The sequence below is a fragment of the Rhinopithecus roxellana genome, chromosome 13 (assembly GCF_007565055.1).
Source record: "Rhinopithecus roxellana isolate Shanxi Qingling chromosome 13, ASM756505v1, whole genome shotgun sequence".
Taxonomy (NCBI): Eukaryota; Metazoa; Chordata; class Mammalia; order Primates; family Cercopithecidae; genus Rhinopithecus; species Rhinopithecus roxellana.
Window position 1 is genome coordinate 82712354 of NC_044561.1, and position 17583 is coordinate 82729936.

Genomic DNA, 17583 nt, shown 5'->3' on the forward strand with positions numbered 1-17583 from the left:
CTGACCACCCCCATTGCTTCATCCTCCCCCATTTCTCCTCCACAACACCTGGGAGTGGAGGTGGGGGTGGTTGTTGTATTATGGGAGCTGGAGAAACACTTGCTGCTGATCCCTGTGATGAGGAATGGAAAAATTATCCAACCACAGTATCACAGAAGAGTGCCCCTCCAGCCAGAGCAGGGTGCTGACCGCTGACCTTTGTCAGCAGATTTAATCCTCAGAGCTGCCCTGTGAGGGGAAGTGTCAGTGCCACCTCCACTTCACAAATGAGGTAGATGAGCTGACTAGGGACCAAAGGAGCTTGCCAAAGCCAAACCCAGAACACTGTGGCCACATGTGTGGAATTTTGCACAACTGAGGTGTGTAGGACACTTCCTGATTCCCAAAGCCTTGGAGAAATATTTACATATAATGTATTAAAGTGAAAACAAGTTGGCTATAAATATATCAATGTGGATCCCAATTCATTTTTAAATACCCTTTTTCAATTCTAAGATCTGTTTTTAAATTTTTAATTTTTCTTAAATCTAGAGGTATATAGTTAATGTAAGGTGGTTCCCCCATCTCTATTCCTTCCATAGAAAAACTATTAATAACTCAGTGGTGTGTTAGATTGAAGGAGATAGACACACACAGACACACAGAGTCATGCATCGCATAGTGATAGGGATACGTTCTAAGAAAAGTGTCACTAGGTGATTGCATTTTTGTGTGAATATCATAAAGAGTATTACAGAAACCTAGATGGTTTCTGGACTTTGTGGGATGGCTTGTTGCTCTGAGATTATAAACCTATACAGCACACTACTGTACTGAATACTGTAGGAACTGAATATTGAATTGGAACACAATGGTGAGTACTTGGGTGTCTAAACATGTCTGGACATAGAAAAGGTACAGTAAAAATATGGCACTATAAGCTTATGGGACTAGTGCTTACCAAATATCTGTGGTGCTTACCAAATGTTTCCAAAAACATTGTTAGGAGGTATGTGACTGTATATGTGTATCTCTGTATAATATAGGAAAGAGAAATTGCTAACAGAGTAGAAGGATAGATAATCTTTCTGCAACTTTTCATAATTTTGGGGGAAAATATAAGATACCAGAAAAACAATGTGGTTACCACATATTGAGCTCTCACTCTGTCCGCTATCCCAGCACAGCAGAGAGATTGTCCTGCTGAATCCTCCCGCCTCTGGATAGCAGTAAAAGAGAAGAGGACTGAGGAAGGTCAGAGAACTGGCTCCAGCTTGAATTGCTAAGAAAGCAGAGGGATCAGGATGCAGCCAAGTTGTTGGGTCTTTAACCATTATTAATAACAGGAAACTCATTGACTTAAGTCCTGGTCTCTGATTACACCTCCCTCCCCACTTCCCTCCTCCCCTGTCTCCCTCTAGTTCCCGTGTTGCTGTGGCAACTGGGTTGTTTTACCTAAGGACATAGCACATAAATCGAAGAACTGAGGACTGGAAGGGAAAGAGTTGCTACAAGGAACAAGAAGAACAGCCACCACTATGAGAACAGGGGATTCTAGGAGGCTTTGGGGTTCTGTCAGGAGGGAGAGAAATGGAGAAAGAGGAGGCAGTGTGGTCGTTGGCCCCACCGCCAGCCGAGCCTCGGCCTGCTTTTGGGGTAGCGGAGAGTGCAAGCCCTGGCAGGGCTTCCTGCTTTACGGGCTCCACATAAAGCCAGTGCCACCTCTCTTGTAAGAACCCTTCAGAAATGCCCTGCAAAGGTGACCTAGGTGCACCCTTGAATGTGCAGAGCATTCCACTCAGCGAGGTGTTGCTTGGCTGGTTTGTTTATGGTGGAGTAGCAGATGGATGGTGGGCATGGGGTGGTTGGGGGAGGTGGTTCTAAGCCATAGCCATACTCACCAACTCTTGTGAGCTGTCCAGCCCTGCTCCTTCTCCCATCCCGTCTTCTGAGACATCACTGACTTTCCTCCTTCTCCTTACCCCACTGTTGTTTCTGGCTTTGAGTCCTGCCAGCTGTACTTCCTTAACGCCCATTGAATGCCCATGGTCTGTCCCACCCACTACCCAAGTCCATCCCTCACACAGCTCACCCTGCCAATACGGAGCCTCCTGATCAGAGTCACCAGTCCAAGACTGGCCCCCACAGATCACTGTTCATACCACTGTCAGCGGGCTCTGTCCACCCCCAGGCTGACCAGTACAGCCCACAGGCTGGAGCGCTCATCGTGGCTCTCTGTCGGTTTTCTGTGACTGTATGCTGGAGAAGTGGGAGAGCAAATGGATGGCTTATTTCATCTCCACCATTCCCCACCTCCTTCATTACATGTCAGTGACACCACCCTGCTTGCAGCCCCCTGTATCTGACCGACCTTTCCTACCTTGGTGCCTGGGCCCTGCCACGCATGCCTGGAAGGAGACCCCACATCCCCCCTGCATTCTTCCAGGAGCAGCTTAGCTCTCCTCTCCTTCCACGTTGCCGTCTCTCTGCCTGTTTTTCCCCAAGCCCCATGTCCCACTACTCTCTGCCCATAGCTTTCTTGTCTTGTCGGTCGGCTCTCAGAATTTTCCCTTGTCTGTTTCCAGCTTCTTGAGTTCAGAGCTTTGCCAGCCTTATCTTTCCACCTGGTGACTCTACCACTGTGGTGCAGCAGCAACACACACAGTGCCCGCTCATGTTCTCCCACTCCCTCCGAGTTTCATTCTTCACCTTAGGCACACCACGCACATCCTTAAGGGGGGCATGCTAGACATTACAGATACAGTGGTGAACAATATATGCAGGAAATAACAGACAAAAAGGTCAGCTCTGATAGCCTGTAATGCCATGAAGGAGATCTAATAGGGGAATAGGATGAAGCTGAAGAGCTGAGGGGGTGGGCCACAACCCAGCTCTTGGGGCGGTGTGGTGGCCTGAGGGAGGAGATGACATTTTATGCCATAATTTGAAAGATATAACAATGCAAGCCACATGCAGACCTAGGGATTAAGTGTTCCAAGCAAAGTTTAGAAAGAGTAGGTGCAAAGGCCATGGGGCCAAAGCAAGCCAGAGTGTTTGAGAGATGGAACAAGGCTGGTGGAAATTGTGTCATCTGGGATGTGGGGTCTCTGTGGCCAGGGAAGGCTGTGAAGAGCCCCTGAGTGCAACTACTACAGCCCTGGGTTTAGCTGGTGCCTCTCAGGTAGGGGTAGTCAGTAACTGTTTATTCTGTAGAATTAAAAACCTTTCCCTTTCATCTTCCTTATTCTGTACATTTTGTCACTGAGGCACTGAACATTGATGATGGTCTGCTTCATGTGGCTTAGAGTGAGGTGTCCCTACACCAGGGTCAGTGACGAACTTTTCCTGCCGTACATAATGAGTTATGGATAATGGTATAGCCCCATGTTCTGGCCAGGGAGAAAAGCAGAGGGTGCCCTTGTCCCTTCCATGCTCTACCAGCATGAAAAAGTAAGACCTTTAAGGTGCTGCCCTTAGACATGCTACATCACAATAAATGGAAGCATCCAGACCTTGGTGATGAGTTGAGATGCATGCCAGCCTCAGGAAACGTACTCAAAATAATTGAGTATACCATAATTCCTTAGTTATCTTCTCCTACACTCTGACTTTACACATTCTTAGTATGTTATACATGTAGGTCAAGTTTTATTTCATAGGATAGAAAGCCGTTTGATCAATCCCTGTTTCTCCATATGTAAAATGAAAATAACATCTACCTTGCAGAGCTGTCAGTGAAGATTTATCAATGAGAGAATGAGTAAAATCCTTGTAAAAGGTTCAGCGTACGGGGATACATTTTAATTTCCTCTATTTTTCAAAAATATGATTTATGTGAGCTGAATAAGAAATTTGAAATTATGGTTTTAATTTCCAAATGAGTAAATGAAAGCTTCTTGTTCCTGTAGAACGTTATGTAAATTAACACAATGAGGCTAGAGAAGAGGCTGTTTTAAAATGGTGATGTGATGATGTCTAAACTCTCTGGTAGTAGGACATATTTTTCATCAATTTGAGGCAAAACAGATAAATGTAATCTATAAGGAACTGAGAGGAAGTAACTATTTTGTCCTTAAGAATGATGCACCTGTTAAGTTATGTGTCTGCTTTGGGATTTGGTTTCCTATTATAGTTTCCCAACAAAATCGTGGCCCAGGTAGCTTGCGATGTGCTTCAGTTGCTGGTTTCCTACTGGGAGAAACTTCAGATGTTTGAAACCTCTCTGCCTCGGAAAATGGCAGAAGTAAGTCTTTTTTTCTGTAATACTAAAACATAAGCATTTTCTTTTTATTGTATTTGATATTTAATTAATTATAAATGTTCAAATAATTGTTAGAGAACCGACTATTAAATTACCACAAGTCACTCATTTTAAGATTAAGTTAGACTGGTTCTTCTCAGCTGTGATTTCAGGCACTATGTAAAGAAGCCAGCAGTATTCCAGACAGAGGCTTATACTTGGGGAGTTTGAAAGGCAGGCACGACCACAACAAAGAGACCTTTTGTAGATTGGGCTTCATTCATCAAGAGCAATTTGGATGGTGCCAACAAGGAGTAGGCAGCTGGTTATGATGCCCTCCGTGAGGGGTGGAGGGGGTGGCTGTTGTGTAAAACAGAAGTCTCTCCCAGACTAAAGCCCTGGACCCCACTTTCTGCCCTAGCAGGATTACTGGCCGTAATGAGATTGCTACCACGATAACCTCTGTGTAGGTAACTGGTGGGAGAGAGGGGTGGAAGGAATAGGAAGAATCTTCTCAACAGTCATATCCTGAAGGCCACTTGCATCCAAGTGTGCTTCGCCTGTTCACAAGCAGGCACCTTCAGTCCCGTAGGTGTCCATGGGATAAGGCACTTCTACTGAGTTTTATAGCTGCACTTTTAACACATGCCCTGTTCTTATACATCCAGTGGTAACTCTTTGAGGAAATTTGATTTGTCCCCGTGAGGTATTACAAGGAGAGAGAAGAAGTGATGTTGGTTTATTTCCTCTCAGCCCTAGACAGATTTCCCTGGAAAGATCACTTTGTTCTCTCAGAGGTACATTAAAAGGCACAAGTGATTTTTGACCTTAAGTGACCTAGAGTGAAATGGAGTTTGGACATGGGAACATAAAATGCTCTGAAATGGAAAGTAGGGTTTTGGGGTGACGATGTAATTTTTCATCTAAATGGGACTGCTTTTGAGAATGAAAGGGGTGCTGTTTACACCAGTACAACAGGTGGAGACTTAGGGTAATTTATAATAAAACTAAAATGGGAGCATTTTCATAATTATTTTTGGAAGTATTTTTTCACTTCACTATGAAAACTGTGGAAACTGATGTTCAGAATTATGTGACTGCAGAGAGAAATACTCTTTTCTCTGTCTTCCCCCCTAAGTTTTCAACCAGAAAAGTAGAGTAGAAAGTGGCTGTGGCCCCATTGTCTTTTCCTGATTTTCAAGATCACCACACAGCTGGCCCTCTGCTTTGTATCACCTTTCTTTGGTGAGTTGGCACCAAGCTGGCTTTAGTTGCAAGGCCATCGTGGGACTCCTAACATGGGCTTACAAAGGGTTACAAATATGGTCTGTTTGATTGGGGATTTGTCTTTTATGCAGATCCTTGTGGCCACAATTGCTTTTCTTTTACCAAGTGCAGAGTACTCCTCAGTGGAAACAGACAAGAAGGTAGGTGGCACATTAAGTTTTTCCTAGAGTTTTTTTTATTTTAATGTAAGGTAAAATGATAAATAATGTTACAACTAGTGATATCCTTTGTAATATCCTTCTCTATTGGCCTTAACAGTCTTTTTTGTGAAAATGTTATTTATTTATTTACTTGCTTACCTGCCTATCTAGCACCTGCATATCCACTGAATACTATGTGTAGGGACAATTCTCTTATTATTGTGTGTAGTGAGGTTTAAGAGACTGCAGCATAAGTTACCGGGCATGTTCTTCTTCCAGTTTATTGTGTCCTTGCTACTCTGCCTCTTGGACTGGTGCATGGCATTGCCCGTGAGTGTCCTTCTCCACCCCGTGTCCACGGCAGTCCTAGAGGAGCAGCATTCGGCCAGAGCCCCCTTGCTGGATTATATCTACAGGGTGAGTCTCCACCTGGGTCTGGGGGAGTGGAGTGTGGGTTTATATGCCAGAGAACCACCAAAATATGTCTTATGCGTGTACTTATTTGTCATTGCCCTTTTGAAAAGGATTTATGGTGGCTAAACTTTTTCTTAAAAAGTAAATAACTTGGCCAGACGCGGTGGCTCACGCCTGTAATCCCAGCACTTTAGGAGGCCGAGGTGGGCAGATCACGAGGTCAGGAGATTGAGACCATCCTGGCTAACAAGGTGAAACCCCGTCTCTACCAAAAGTACAAAAAATTAGCTGGGTGTGATGGCGGGCGCTTATAGTCCCAGCTACTCCGGAGGCTGAGGCAGGAGAATGGCGTGAACCTGGGAGGCAGAGCTTGCAGTGAGAGGCGATCTTGCCACTGCACTCCAGCCTGGGCAACAGAGCAAGACTCCATCTCAAAAAAAAAAAAAAAAAAAATTGTAAATAACTTAAGGACTGAAAGCAGAACAGATATAAAGAAGCAGTGGTTACCAAGTTAAAGATGCATGCATTTTACATGAGTATCATCTTTAATCTTTAAACAACTGCAGTTTTGTCAGAATTCTTCAATTTTCATGGAACATGTTCTATGTCTACTTAAGAAAGAACTGTTCATATTATAGGGATATCTACATTAACTTTTTCCCTAGGGCAAATAACTTCTTTTTAAAAAATTAATTTATTTTTGTTGCACATATTAGATGTACATATTTTCAGGGTACATTTGATAATTTGATACATTCACATAATCAAATCAGGGTAATTGGGATGTCTGTCTTAAATGTTTATCTTTTCTTTATGCTAGGGACACTGGAATTATTCTCTTCTAGCTATTTTGAAATGTACAGTTGATTAATGTTAACTACAGCCATCCTACTGATCTATAGAACACCAGGTCTTATTTCTTTTATCTAACTATTTGTATACAGCATTACTTTGACAAAATCTATTTATCAAAGGAAGAAAAAGATTTAATGGTCTCAGTAATCATTTTGCCTCAAAAAATTCTTAAGAAATAAATTAAGGAATTATGTCACATCAAAGTAATTAGCTTCATCATTTTTATAATATTTAAAATATTCTTAGTTAACCCCCACCCCTTCCCCCCACACATACACACTGATGACTAGGGGTGGCCTTTGCTCTGGATTGCTTATAATATCCTTCTGTAATTTGTCTTAACAGTCTCTCTCAAACCTTGGCTGTTCATTTAGCATTTGCATGTCCACTGAATAATTACTGTTATGGAGGGAAAATTCTGTGGTTTACTCTTTTACTAAGAAACCTTTAATAATAAAAGAAGAGTCCAAGACACAGACTGATCACTTTATTGCCTTATTTTTAAAAGTATTACTTTAAAAAAATACCTAATTGTGGTTGAAATTCTACTAAAAAGTATTTGTGTATTCTTAAATGGTTTCTTCATTAGTTAAAGATTTTAATAACTATATTAGGATTCATTAGATACTTCTGTTATTTTTTGTGGCTTATAAACCTGTACAGAGCTTGGTTTGGGCCAACTGCATTAGCCACAATCACTTATGTAAATCTCTTTTCTGAGTTCTTTCTTTTCTTAAAGATTTCTCTTAAAATTGCTTTATCACTATAAAAGTCACCTCGTAGTAAAAATTCATAAATTTACTAAATAACCATTTGTTTCGTATTTTAAGAGTAAACTTTTTATTGAAGTATAATATGCTTCCAGAAAACTGCACCAGTCTGTAAGTGAAAGCTTGATGAATTTTTACCAGGTGAGCATGCTTGTAAAATCAGAGCCCAGATCAGGAAACAGAACATTCCTGGCATCCTGGAAGCCTTCTCTGTACCTCCGCCTAGCCGCTGGCCCCATACGCATGTCCAGGGATAGCCTCTATCCTGTGTAACAGAGTAGAGTAGTTTTGCCTGTTTCGAACTTGATACAAATTGAGTCATACAGTATGTCTTCTTTTGTCTGACATCTTTTGCTCAACATTATTTTTCAGTGATTTATTCAAACTGTTGTGAATAGTTGCAGATTTTTCACTCTTGGTGATAGATAATATTACACAGAATAAACCACAATACATTTATCCATTTTACTAGACATTTGGATAATTTAGAGTTTTGGACCCATAAAATACGAATATTCAGGGTTGTTGTTTTGGGTTTTTTTTGTTTGTTTTTTGTTTTTTTTGTATACACACATATGCATTTCTGTTGGGTGTGTACCTAGGAGTGAAGTTGCTAGAATACATATATTCTGCCTTATTGGTAAACACCAAATAATTTTCCAAAGTAGTTGTGCTAGTTTACACATAACATGTGGTTTTAGTGTACACTTCCTACATTTATTGCATTTTGGCTACTAGAAATTAATTATCTCAGTGATTGCAGCTTAATTTTTAAATTAATAACAGAGCTGCTGTAAGGATTTTCCTATACTGCATTTTTTGCTAGGAAGAGGACATAGTCAAGTGGTTGCCCTGACAACTGTAATTCTTGGTACTTTGTAGCCATTTACAAAGGGTACCTGACCACAAGGCCTCTTGCCTTGTCAGCAAACCAAAGCTAGTCATCTAAAAGTGAATTTACTTTACAGAAATATATTTAACCCAATGGTGTTTTCTTAGTTTTTCAACTGTTACCTTGATTGTTATAGAAATCAGTGTTTGGAGTTTATGATCTTGAAGTTATGATTAAAAAGGGAAATCTGGTACAGTCATTACCTCATTTATGCATTTTGGCATATTCAAGATGATTTGTGTTTGCATGGCTTGTATGTGTACAAAACCTCAAATGAGTAGATAGATCTCCAGTCAACTGCAGTTTGTAAACTACCAGTGAACTTTCGGGAAACTAATCTTGTCAAAATAAGAATAATTTAAAAATTGTATTAAGTTAGCCCTTACAATTCATGTGTCAGGAGTTATACTAATTTAAGCTCATGTCGTGCACTAATGATCTCTGCTTGTTGTGCTCATTCCACCCTCCACCGTGGTTGGCCTGTCCCACCACTACCCTTCATCCCCTGATTAGTTCCTTCTACCTGTGCCACCTTTGGTGGACAGGAGGGGGACTTAGGTATGTGCAATCACACAATAAGTACTTCTTAACTTTTACTTTCCTTTTGCCTTGAGAACATATTTCTTGGCATTGATATGAAAGGAGCAAAATAAATTTGCTAATAGTAAGAATATATTTAAGAATGGTCATTTCATTTCCAACTAGGACCAAGCAGGAGTCCTAGCTGTCAAGTGCAACAGTAGTTGGACAGATTGTCAGGGGACACGAGGTGGGTAGCATCCATGGTGCACATGGCCTCTGTTTTCACAGGTTCTGCACTGCTGTGTGTGTGGCTCAAGCACGTACACCCAGCAGAGTCACTACACACTGACCCTGGCTGACTTGTCATCCACGGATTATGACCCCTTCCTGCCACTGGCAAATGTGAAGAGCTCTGAGCCAGTCCAGTATCATTCATCAGCGGAACTGGGTAACCTGCTGACTGTTGAAGAGGGTGAGTGGGTATTCTTTCAAGTATGAAACCTTGTGAGAAGGAAAAGGAAGGATTTAGCCTTTTGCCATGCTTGCTGTACTATTTTTTTTTTTTTTTAATCTAGTTGTTGAAGTTGAAATCCTAGTTCCTAGAGTCCTCTGTGATGGCAAATTCTGCCTTCCTTGTTTCTTCTTTTTTTCTATTTTTTTTTCTCCACTGTTTTCCCATTTTAGTAGTTCAAATGGTTTTTGTATTATTCAAGGCAGGTATGTCTTAGATCCTTGGAACTCACAAAAAAGGCTCGTTTTCTATCCTCAAGGAGCTTTACATCTAATGGAAAACACACAGTGAAGTCCAGAAGGACTCATTGTGGACTGGTAGCACCATGAGGGCTTTCCATGAAGAAGGACTTAAGCCAGACTTAGCAGGGTGGACAGGTGTTGAAAGGAGCTCGTAGATTGTTCCAAGTTAGGAGAGCATCATAAAAAGAGATGGAAATGTACTTGCTACAGTTTTAGATTTGCTCTGCTCATAGCAGAGAGTCCATTTTAGAGTATATAGGGATTGTCAGGACTTAGAGCCTGCTGTATTTCTTACTTAAGCACCCCTCTCCCCAGAATGATGGGAGGCCGAGACGGGCGGATCACGAGGTCAGGAGATCGAGACCATCCTGGCTAACACAGTGAAACCCCGTCTCTACTAAAAAAAAAAAATACAAAAAACTAGCCGGGCGAGGTGGCGGGCGCCTGTAGTCCCAGCTACTCGGGAGGCTGAGGCAGGAGAATGGCGTAAACCCGGGAGGCGGAGCTTGCAGTGAGCTGAGATCCGGCCACTGTGCTCCAGCCTGGGCGACAGAGCAAGACTCCGTCTCCAAAAAAAAAAAAAAAAAAAGAGCCCAGCTTTGGGCCTTGGAATGGGAGGCAGAATGTGGGTATATTGTCTATACATATGGTAAAATTGCGTAGAACCAAACACACACACACAAATGCATGCATGTAAAACTGGTGAACACTGAATAATATAGGTGGATTATTATCAATGTCAATTTCCTGACTGTGATGTTGTCCTATAGATACGCAAGATGTTACTCTGAGATGAAGGGTATTTGAGGTCTCTCTGTATTATTGCTTACAACTGCATGTGAATCTGCAGTTGTCTCAACACTAAAAATTAGAAGAAGGCTGAGCCTGGTGGCTCCCACCTGTAATCCTGTCACTTTGGGAGGCCAGGGAGAGCAGATCACTTGAGCACAGGACCAGTTGAATCTGTGAGGTCAAGGCTGCTGTGATCAGTGCCACTGCACTCTAGCTTGAGCAACAGAGTGAGACCCTATCTAAAAAAAAAAAAAAAAAAAAAAAAAAAAAAAAAAAAAATTGAAAGAGATGTAGGTGTGAAGTGTTAGATCATCCATGAAAATTTTATGGACTTCACAAGTTAAAAACCTAGGCCCAAGACTAGAATCGTGTAGGCAAAAACATCCTTAAGGACAGCAGAGTGAGGGAATGTCAGCAGGAAAGCAAAGTCAGGGAAGTGGAAAAAGGACCAAGAAAGAGTCTTTTCTATCAAGTCAAGGAAGAAGCAGGTAAGAAGTTGAGAAAGGTCAGCAGTGCTAGTTGCTTCAGAAAGCTTAGGGAAGGTGAGAATGAAACAGGGGCTGTTTTATTTCGCAACTAGGTGTTTGGTGGTAGGTTTTGCCAGAGCACTTTCACCAGAGTGGTGGGTCAAGCCAGATTACATGAGCAGGTGACCTGTGCAGTGACAATCATATCCCTGAGTCAGACTCCTTTTGTGAGGCCCTTGGTGGAAGGAGGAAGGATACAGCAGGCAGTGGCCAGGTGAGGGAGGACCAAGGTCCAGCTTTGGGCCTTGGAATGGGAGTCAGGGGTATGCTTGCAGCACTACAGAGTCTGGAGCAAGGTTCAAGCTGACAGGAAGGGAAAGGCGAGATGAGGATGAAAAAGACAGGACGGGGGGTGACAGTCATGAGCAAGGGCTTAAAATCTAGCAGTCCTGATTTTAGCTCCATTTTGTAGATGAGCAAACTGAAGTTAAGGGATATTCGCAGGGGTGTGTACAAGTCAGAAGTAAAGCAGGTGGAATTTGAACCTAAGATTTAATGACCAAGTTCCTAAAATACATTACTGACTCTGAGATTTTTGACGTGGAGTGGACCTAACACTCTTGTTTTGAGTTGTGTTGGAGGTGATTGATACATGTTTCATTTTCACATTGTTCTCTTGATTTGTTCTCCATTTATTTATTTGTTTATTTCTGGAGCTCCACTGTCTGTTAACTGCCATATCTGCTTTACTTTTCCCCCCACAATGATAAATTATTTTTATTAAGTAATTGAAACAACTCTTAATCTATTTGTTTTGTTGTTCCCTACTGTAAGTTCATATGTCTTATAATAAAATTAATTTATTTTTTCCTAAAATCATCAATTTATACTCATCCCACATGAGTATATCCCTAAAACATGGCTATCCCTAAAATAGGTTCACTATTTATTATGAGTTGTCACTTAAAAATAGCAGAAGATAAATAGGTTATTGAAAAAGGAAAAACCTAAAAAATACACAATTAAATTCTGGCACCATTTTTCTTTCAATGTACAATTTTCTTTTACCTGAATATTTGTTCTCCAGAAAATGTCAGGAGCTAATGCAAACATTCCCAAGATAGTTCTAAAGTACTAAAAATAATTGCTTAAACTTCTCTGACAAAGGAGTTTTTACAATTCACTGACATATTAACTAAGCAAATAGGCAAGATGCTTAAAAATATATTGGTATGCACATCCTTGCTAAGTGGATACATCATATAGAAAGTGAAAAGGAAAAATGAAGGTGATAGTGTAAGTATTCTAGGTTAAGCAAGAAAGAGCTCAAATTTGAAGGTATTTTTTTTTCACTCAATGTCGTACATCATCATCCATAACAAAACTCTCTCTGGTCAGGTGGCCGGGCATAGTGGCTCATGTCTGTAATCCCAGCACTTTGGGAGGCCGAGGCAGATGGATCACGAGGTCAGGAGATCCAGACCATCCTGGCTAACATGGTGAAACCTTATCTCTACTAAAAATACAAAAAATTAGCTGGACATTGTGGCAGGTACCTGTAGTCCCAGCTACTTGGGAGGCTGAGGCAGGATAATTGCTTGAACCTGGGAGGCGGAGGTTGCAATGAGCCGAGATCGCGCCACTGCACTCCAGCCTGGCAACAGAGCAAGACTCCATCTCGGGAAGAAAAAAAAAAAATTCTTTACGTTGGTTTTCACCTTTTTCTGGTATCTTGTTGAGTAGCTTAATAATCAACCTTCTAAATTCTGTATCTGGTATTTCAAAGATGTCTTCTTGGTTTGGATCCATTGCTGGGAACCTAGTGTGATCTTTTGAACCTTGTTTTATCATATTACCTGTATTTTCTGGTTCCTTCTCATTTGTGTAGACCGTTTCTTCAAATTGTTCTTGAATTTATTCTTGATTTGACTGTATTTGTTTTTAAATTTCTTTTTCCCCTCCTCTTAAATATGTGACTTTAATGTTTATAGTTTATTATAGCCTAATTTGATTTTGCTGCTTTTAGGGGTGAATATTCTATGAGTTTTTTGGTTATAGAGAGTCTTTGTACGCTAACTTTCTCAGATGCTGATTGTAGTAGTTACGTACTCGGGATGTGGGCAATTTCATTGTCTCCTGTGGAATTGGAATGGCAAGTATCTCTTGAAGCTTATCTCATTTCCCCATGGTATGCACTTTTTTATTTAATTTTTCCCCAGTATTTTATTGACTCTCTTGATGATCCAGGCTTCAGGCCAGTAGGGGAAGTATCTCTAGATAGAAACCAGTTGCAGCTAAAACAGGTGGTTGGATACAATACACAGTGGTGGACTGAGGCCCCAGCCTTGATTAATGGGGCTAGGGGATCTCTCAGTTAGATGCACTGAGTTTTATCAGGGTGAAGAGTGGGAACTAACTCAGCTCTCCTGTCAGGCCAGCAAGAAAGTTACCCACCTGCCAGCCTCACTCCTGTCCTAATGTTTCGGCTATTCACATCAGACAGGCACCTCTTTTCATCTGTAGGGATGAGGGATGTTGATGTTCCATATGGAAAGGAATTATGATTCTGCCTCTTTTGCAAGCCTAAACTTGGAGAGTGCATCTGTGAGGATGCAGTCACCATGAATTGTTCCAGGAGGGCTATCTATAGGTGCATTCATGCTGAGTTCCCATGGAAGAAATTCCAGTTGTGTCTAAGGTGGTTGACAAAGTGGAGAACAAGGACCCCTTCTCCACAAGCCTTCACGAGCATGCAGGCTGCCTTCGTGTTGGGGTAGAGGTTCAGACTTTCCCTGTTGCACCCAGCACTGCAATTGTGTCTCTGCTGCAGGAGACTTCCCACCAGCAGAAAGATGTAGGACTCAAGCCCTGCTGTCCAAATTCTTTTGTCCCTTGGGGTGTTCACTTGATGTGGTGCTCTCCCCCTTCCCCTAGAAATAGGAGTTCTTGATAGCCAGACTACAGTGATTGCTATTGCTTTTCTGGGTCTAGCCACCCAGTGGGGTTGCCACACTCCAGGCTGGTGCTGGGAAATGTCTGCAAATGATCATCTGGTGATGTGACCTTTCTTCAAGTCTCCCAGCAGTGGGTACTCCAGCTGTGATAGAGGTGGCAGGGGAGTGACGTAGACTCTGTGAGATTCCTTGGTTATAGATATGCTTAGTGTGCTGGCTTTCTTGAATGCTGGTTTTAATTGTGGTTAACTTTCACTTGGACAGGCTCAGGACCTCTGGTGGCTAGAGTATTATGGGCATTGGTGATAGCTAAGGTCATTTAGCCATTTTCTCCTTCCTGGGCACAGTGTTATTCCACCTGTAGATGCTGTAGTGGGCTGCATCAGCTTGTTCCAGCCACTACGTGGTGCTTGCAAGAGAGCACCAGCTGCAGTACTAGCTGTGGGATTTGAGCTAGCCCTAAATTGCCTAGGGGAAATAATCTGGTTTCTGAGGCAATGGGCAGAGCTGTAAAGCTCCTACAAGTTTATGTCCTTTGTGTTAAGCTACCTAAGCTACCAGGGTGGGTGCAGGGATATATACCAACAGGTGGGGATAGGGTTGAGCAGGTCTGTGCTCTGACTCTCCTTGAGTGGGGCCAGCCATGGTTCCTTTGAGGGTCGGGGGTGGTTCTCAGGCAGTGGGGTAATGCTCCAGAGGTAGTATAACTGCCTGTGCTGCACAGAAGAGTTCACAATGGGAGTGGAGTGTAGCAGGTAGCAGTAAGCCTTGCCCAGCTCCCATGCAGTTGGCAAGGCCTATCTCACTCCCTCAGTGTTCTTACTAGCAGCACCAGGTTTGGATCCAGGCAGTCGGCACACAGAACCCAGATCTGCCCCAGTCCATAAGCTTTCCCACTTGGCTTTCTGGCCGTGCCCCTCCTATCTGCCCATGATGCAGATCTGTCTGCAATGCACTTCCCTGCCCCCCCCAACCCCTGCCTGTTGTTTATATCGAGATTATATCACAAAATCCCTGCTCGAGATTATATCACAAAATTCAGTTAGGAGCATCTTTCACCCTGCAACCCCTTTCTGAGCTAGTTGACTGGCTTCCCCAAGGACCCCTGTGAGATATATTCAGGTATGGCTTCCCTCGGTTCATGCTGGAGACTGGGAATGCCTGCAAGGCCTTTCCTGCTGCTACTTCTACTTTTATGTTTCTCATCACTCCCTTAAGCAGTTCCAGCTCTGGGTAGGGTTAAGGCCTTCTCCCATGACCTGGATTTTCAGATTCCCATGTGGGAATGTGTATTCTGAAGGTAGTTTCTCCCACTCACACTCTGAGGATTTATAGTTTTTCACCTGTCTCTTGGAGTAGACTTCAGCCTTCTGCTTCTTTCAAAGGGTCTGTGGATTCTTGCAGTTTTCCTGTTGAATTCCTGTATTGCTCCTTGGAAAAAAGTTCACAATGCAAATCTCTACACACTATTCTGTCCTTCCCAGTGAGAGAGGCACGCTAACACTGCCTCCAATCTGCCGTCTTCTGGATTTGCTTCTATAGCCCTATGCACTTCTGTCGGCAGGTTTTATATTGGGCTGTGCAATTTGACCTATAAGCCAGTAGATGGTGTTTATGGGTAAAAGCTGGCTGTGGGCGATGTGGCCAGATATATACTTGATCCTTGTTTACCAGGAGAAGCTCTCTATTGCCTCAGGCAATGGGGTGATCCATGGAGTGCACAGTGGTCTGAGCTCCCTGCTTAGCCCTGGGTGGGCAGGGGACAAGATGGATTGAGCCAGACTGGACAGGCTTATTTACAGCTCCCCTGGTGTTGGGTACAAGTAGCAGTGCTGAGGGAGAATCCACTGGGTGGCCATCAGGTGCCCAGTGATGTGCCTAGGCATGGAGCTGGGAAATCTCCTTGGCTTCCAGTTCTCTGCACAGGCAGAGGGGCACCTGAACTCCTGATCAGGAGAGTGGGTTTGGGTGCTCCAGGTATCTGTAAGTCTGCCTGGGCTTGGAGTGCAAAGGGCTCTGCTATACTACAATCTCTGCACAAGAAAGGTGGGTTGGCTCAGGCTGGTAACCCAGATGAGCAGGCACTGCAACTACCTGGAGATATGCCTGGGCATGGGTGGAGAGGACCCCACTTCACCATGTTCTCTGCACAGGAAGGGCAAGCTGGCTCAGTCTGCTGATTCAGGTGAGTGGGTGCTCTGAATGCTTGGAGATCTGCCTGGGCATGGAGTGGAGTGGGCTCCACTGTACCATACAGGAAGGGTGGGGCAGCTCAGGCCGCCAATCTGGGCAAGGAAGTGTGCCGGATACCTGGAGATCTGTCTTGGTGTGGAGTGGAGAGGGTTCCCCTGCACCAGGATCTCAGCAGAGGAGGGATGGAGAGAGTCAGGCTGCTGAACCAGGGAAGCAGGAGCTGTCAGTGCCTAGAGACCTTCCTGAGCATGAAGCAGAGAGGGTCCCCCTGCTCCAGGATCTCTACATAAAAGGTGAAGCAGCTCACACTACCAGTCCAGGTGAGCAGGTGCTTTGAATGCCTGGAGATCTGCTTGGGTGCGGAGTGCAAAGGGCCCTGTTGCACCACAGTCTATGTCCAGGAAGGGAAGCATGGCTCAGGCTGCTGGTCCAGGCAAGCAGGTGCTCTGAATGCCTGGAGATCTGCCTAGGCACGGAGTGGAGAGGGCCCTACTGTACCATGATGTGTGCACAGGAAGGTTGGGGCAGCTCAGGCTGCCAGTCTAGGAAAGCGTTTGCCCTTACTGCCTGGAGTTCTGTCTGGGAGTGAAATAGAGAGGGCCCTGCTGCACCATGATCTCAGGGGAGCAGTCTGGTGCACTCAGCAATGACACATGCAGACTGATTCTATGTTGCCAAGCTGGCCCTGGCTGCAAGTCTTGTTGCTCAGGAGAAACTTTAGCTGTAGCAGCTCTCTCCTGCCACCCCAAGCCTGCAGTTGAGAGGAGCACAATTCCAGTGCCTACTGCTGGGGCACTTTCTGCAGTTCTGGCTGTGGAAGTCCCTACCCCACTCCAGAGCAAGTGCTCCAGTCTCTCAGTTCCGGATCTAGGAAATGCCTGCAGCTTTTTCTGGTGTCTTTTCCTCTCAGCACCTCCAAGCCTGTCCCCAAGATAGCCCTGGGGCTTGGGAGAAACATCATTCTCTGCCTTGGCCTGGATTGCTTGGTTCCCCAGTGGAAAGGTAAATTACAGAGGGAGACTCTTTATCAGGCACTGGGGCTTCACTCACATCAGCTGGATGCCATCACAGGGGCTGTTTGCCTGCATTGTCCTCCCTGAGATCTGGAACATCCTTCATGATTCCAGTGAATTCCCATTTTCCTTCTTGAATTAAAGCTCAGAGAGTTGATCTTTTTGCACCATGTTGCTATTTCTAAGTAGCTGAGGCACACTAAAAACTGGCAATATACCATATTGGAACTGCCCCCTGCCCCCCCCTCCAAAAAAAGGAGTTGAGTTTTAATCTTCATTCACCACTGACTCTTTATGTTTCTTTACTGCTGT

At 43.7% G+C, this 17583-nt stretch overlaps 1 protein-coding gene across 9 annotated transcripts in view; it reads left to right on the forward strand.

The window, feature by feature from the left end:
* Positions 1–17583, forward strand: part of RALGAPA2 (Ral GTPase activating protein catalytic alpha subunit 2) — a 329915-nt gene that overhangs the window by 183576 nt on the left and 128756 nt on the right. For all 9 annotated transcript variants that reach the window (XR_004052562.1, XM_030914155.1, XM_030914151.1 and 6 more), the window contains 4 exons: positions 4112–4222; positions 5578–5646; positions 5926–6063; positions 9388–9571. Coding sequence is in view for 8 of the 9 variants with exons in the window: in XM_030914155.1 (XP_030770015.1) it covers positions 4112–4222; positions 5578–5646; positions 5926–6063; positions 9388–9571 (502 nt within the window). In the remaining variant the exon portion in view is untranslated. The remainder of the gene's footprint in view (positions 1–4111; positions 4223–5577; positions 5647–5925; positions 6064–9387; positions 9572–17583) is intronic.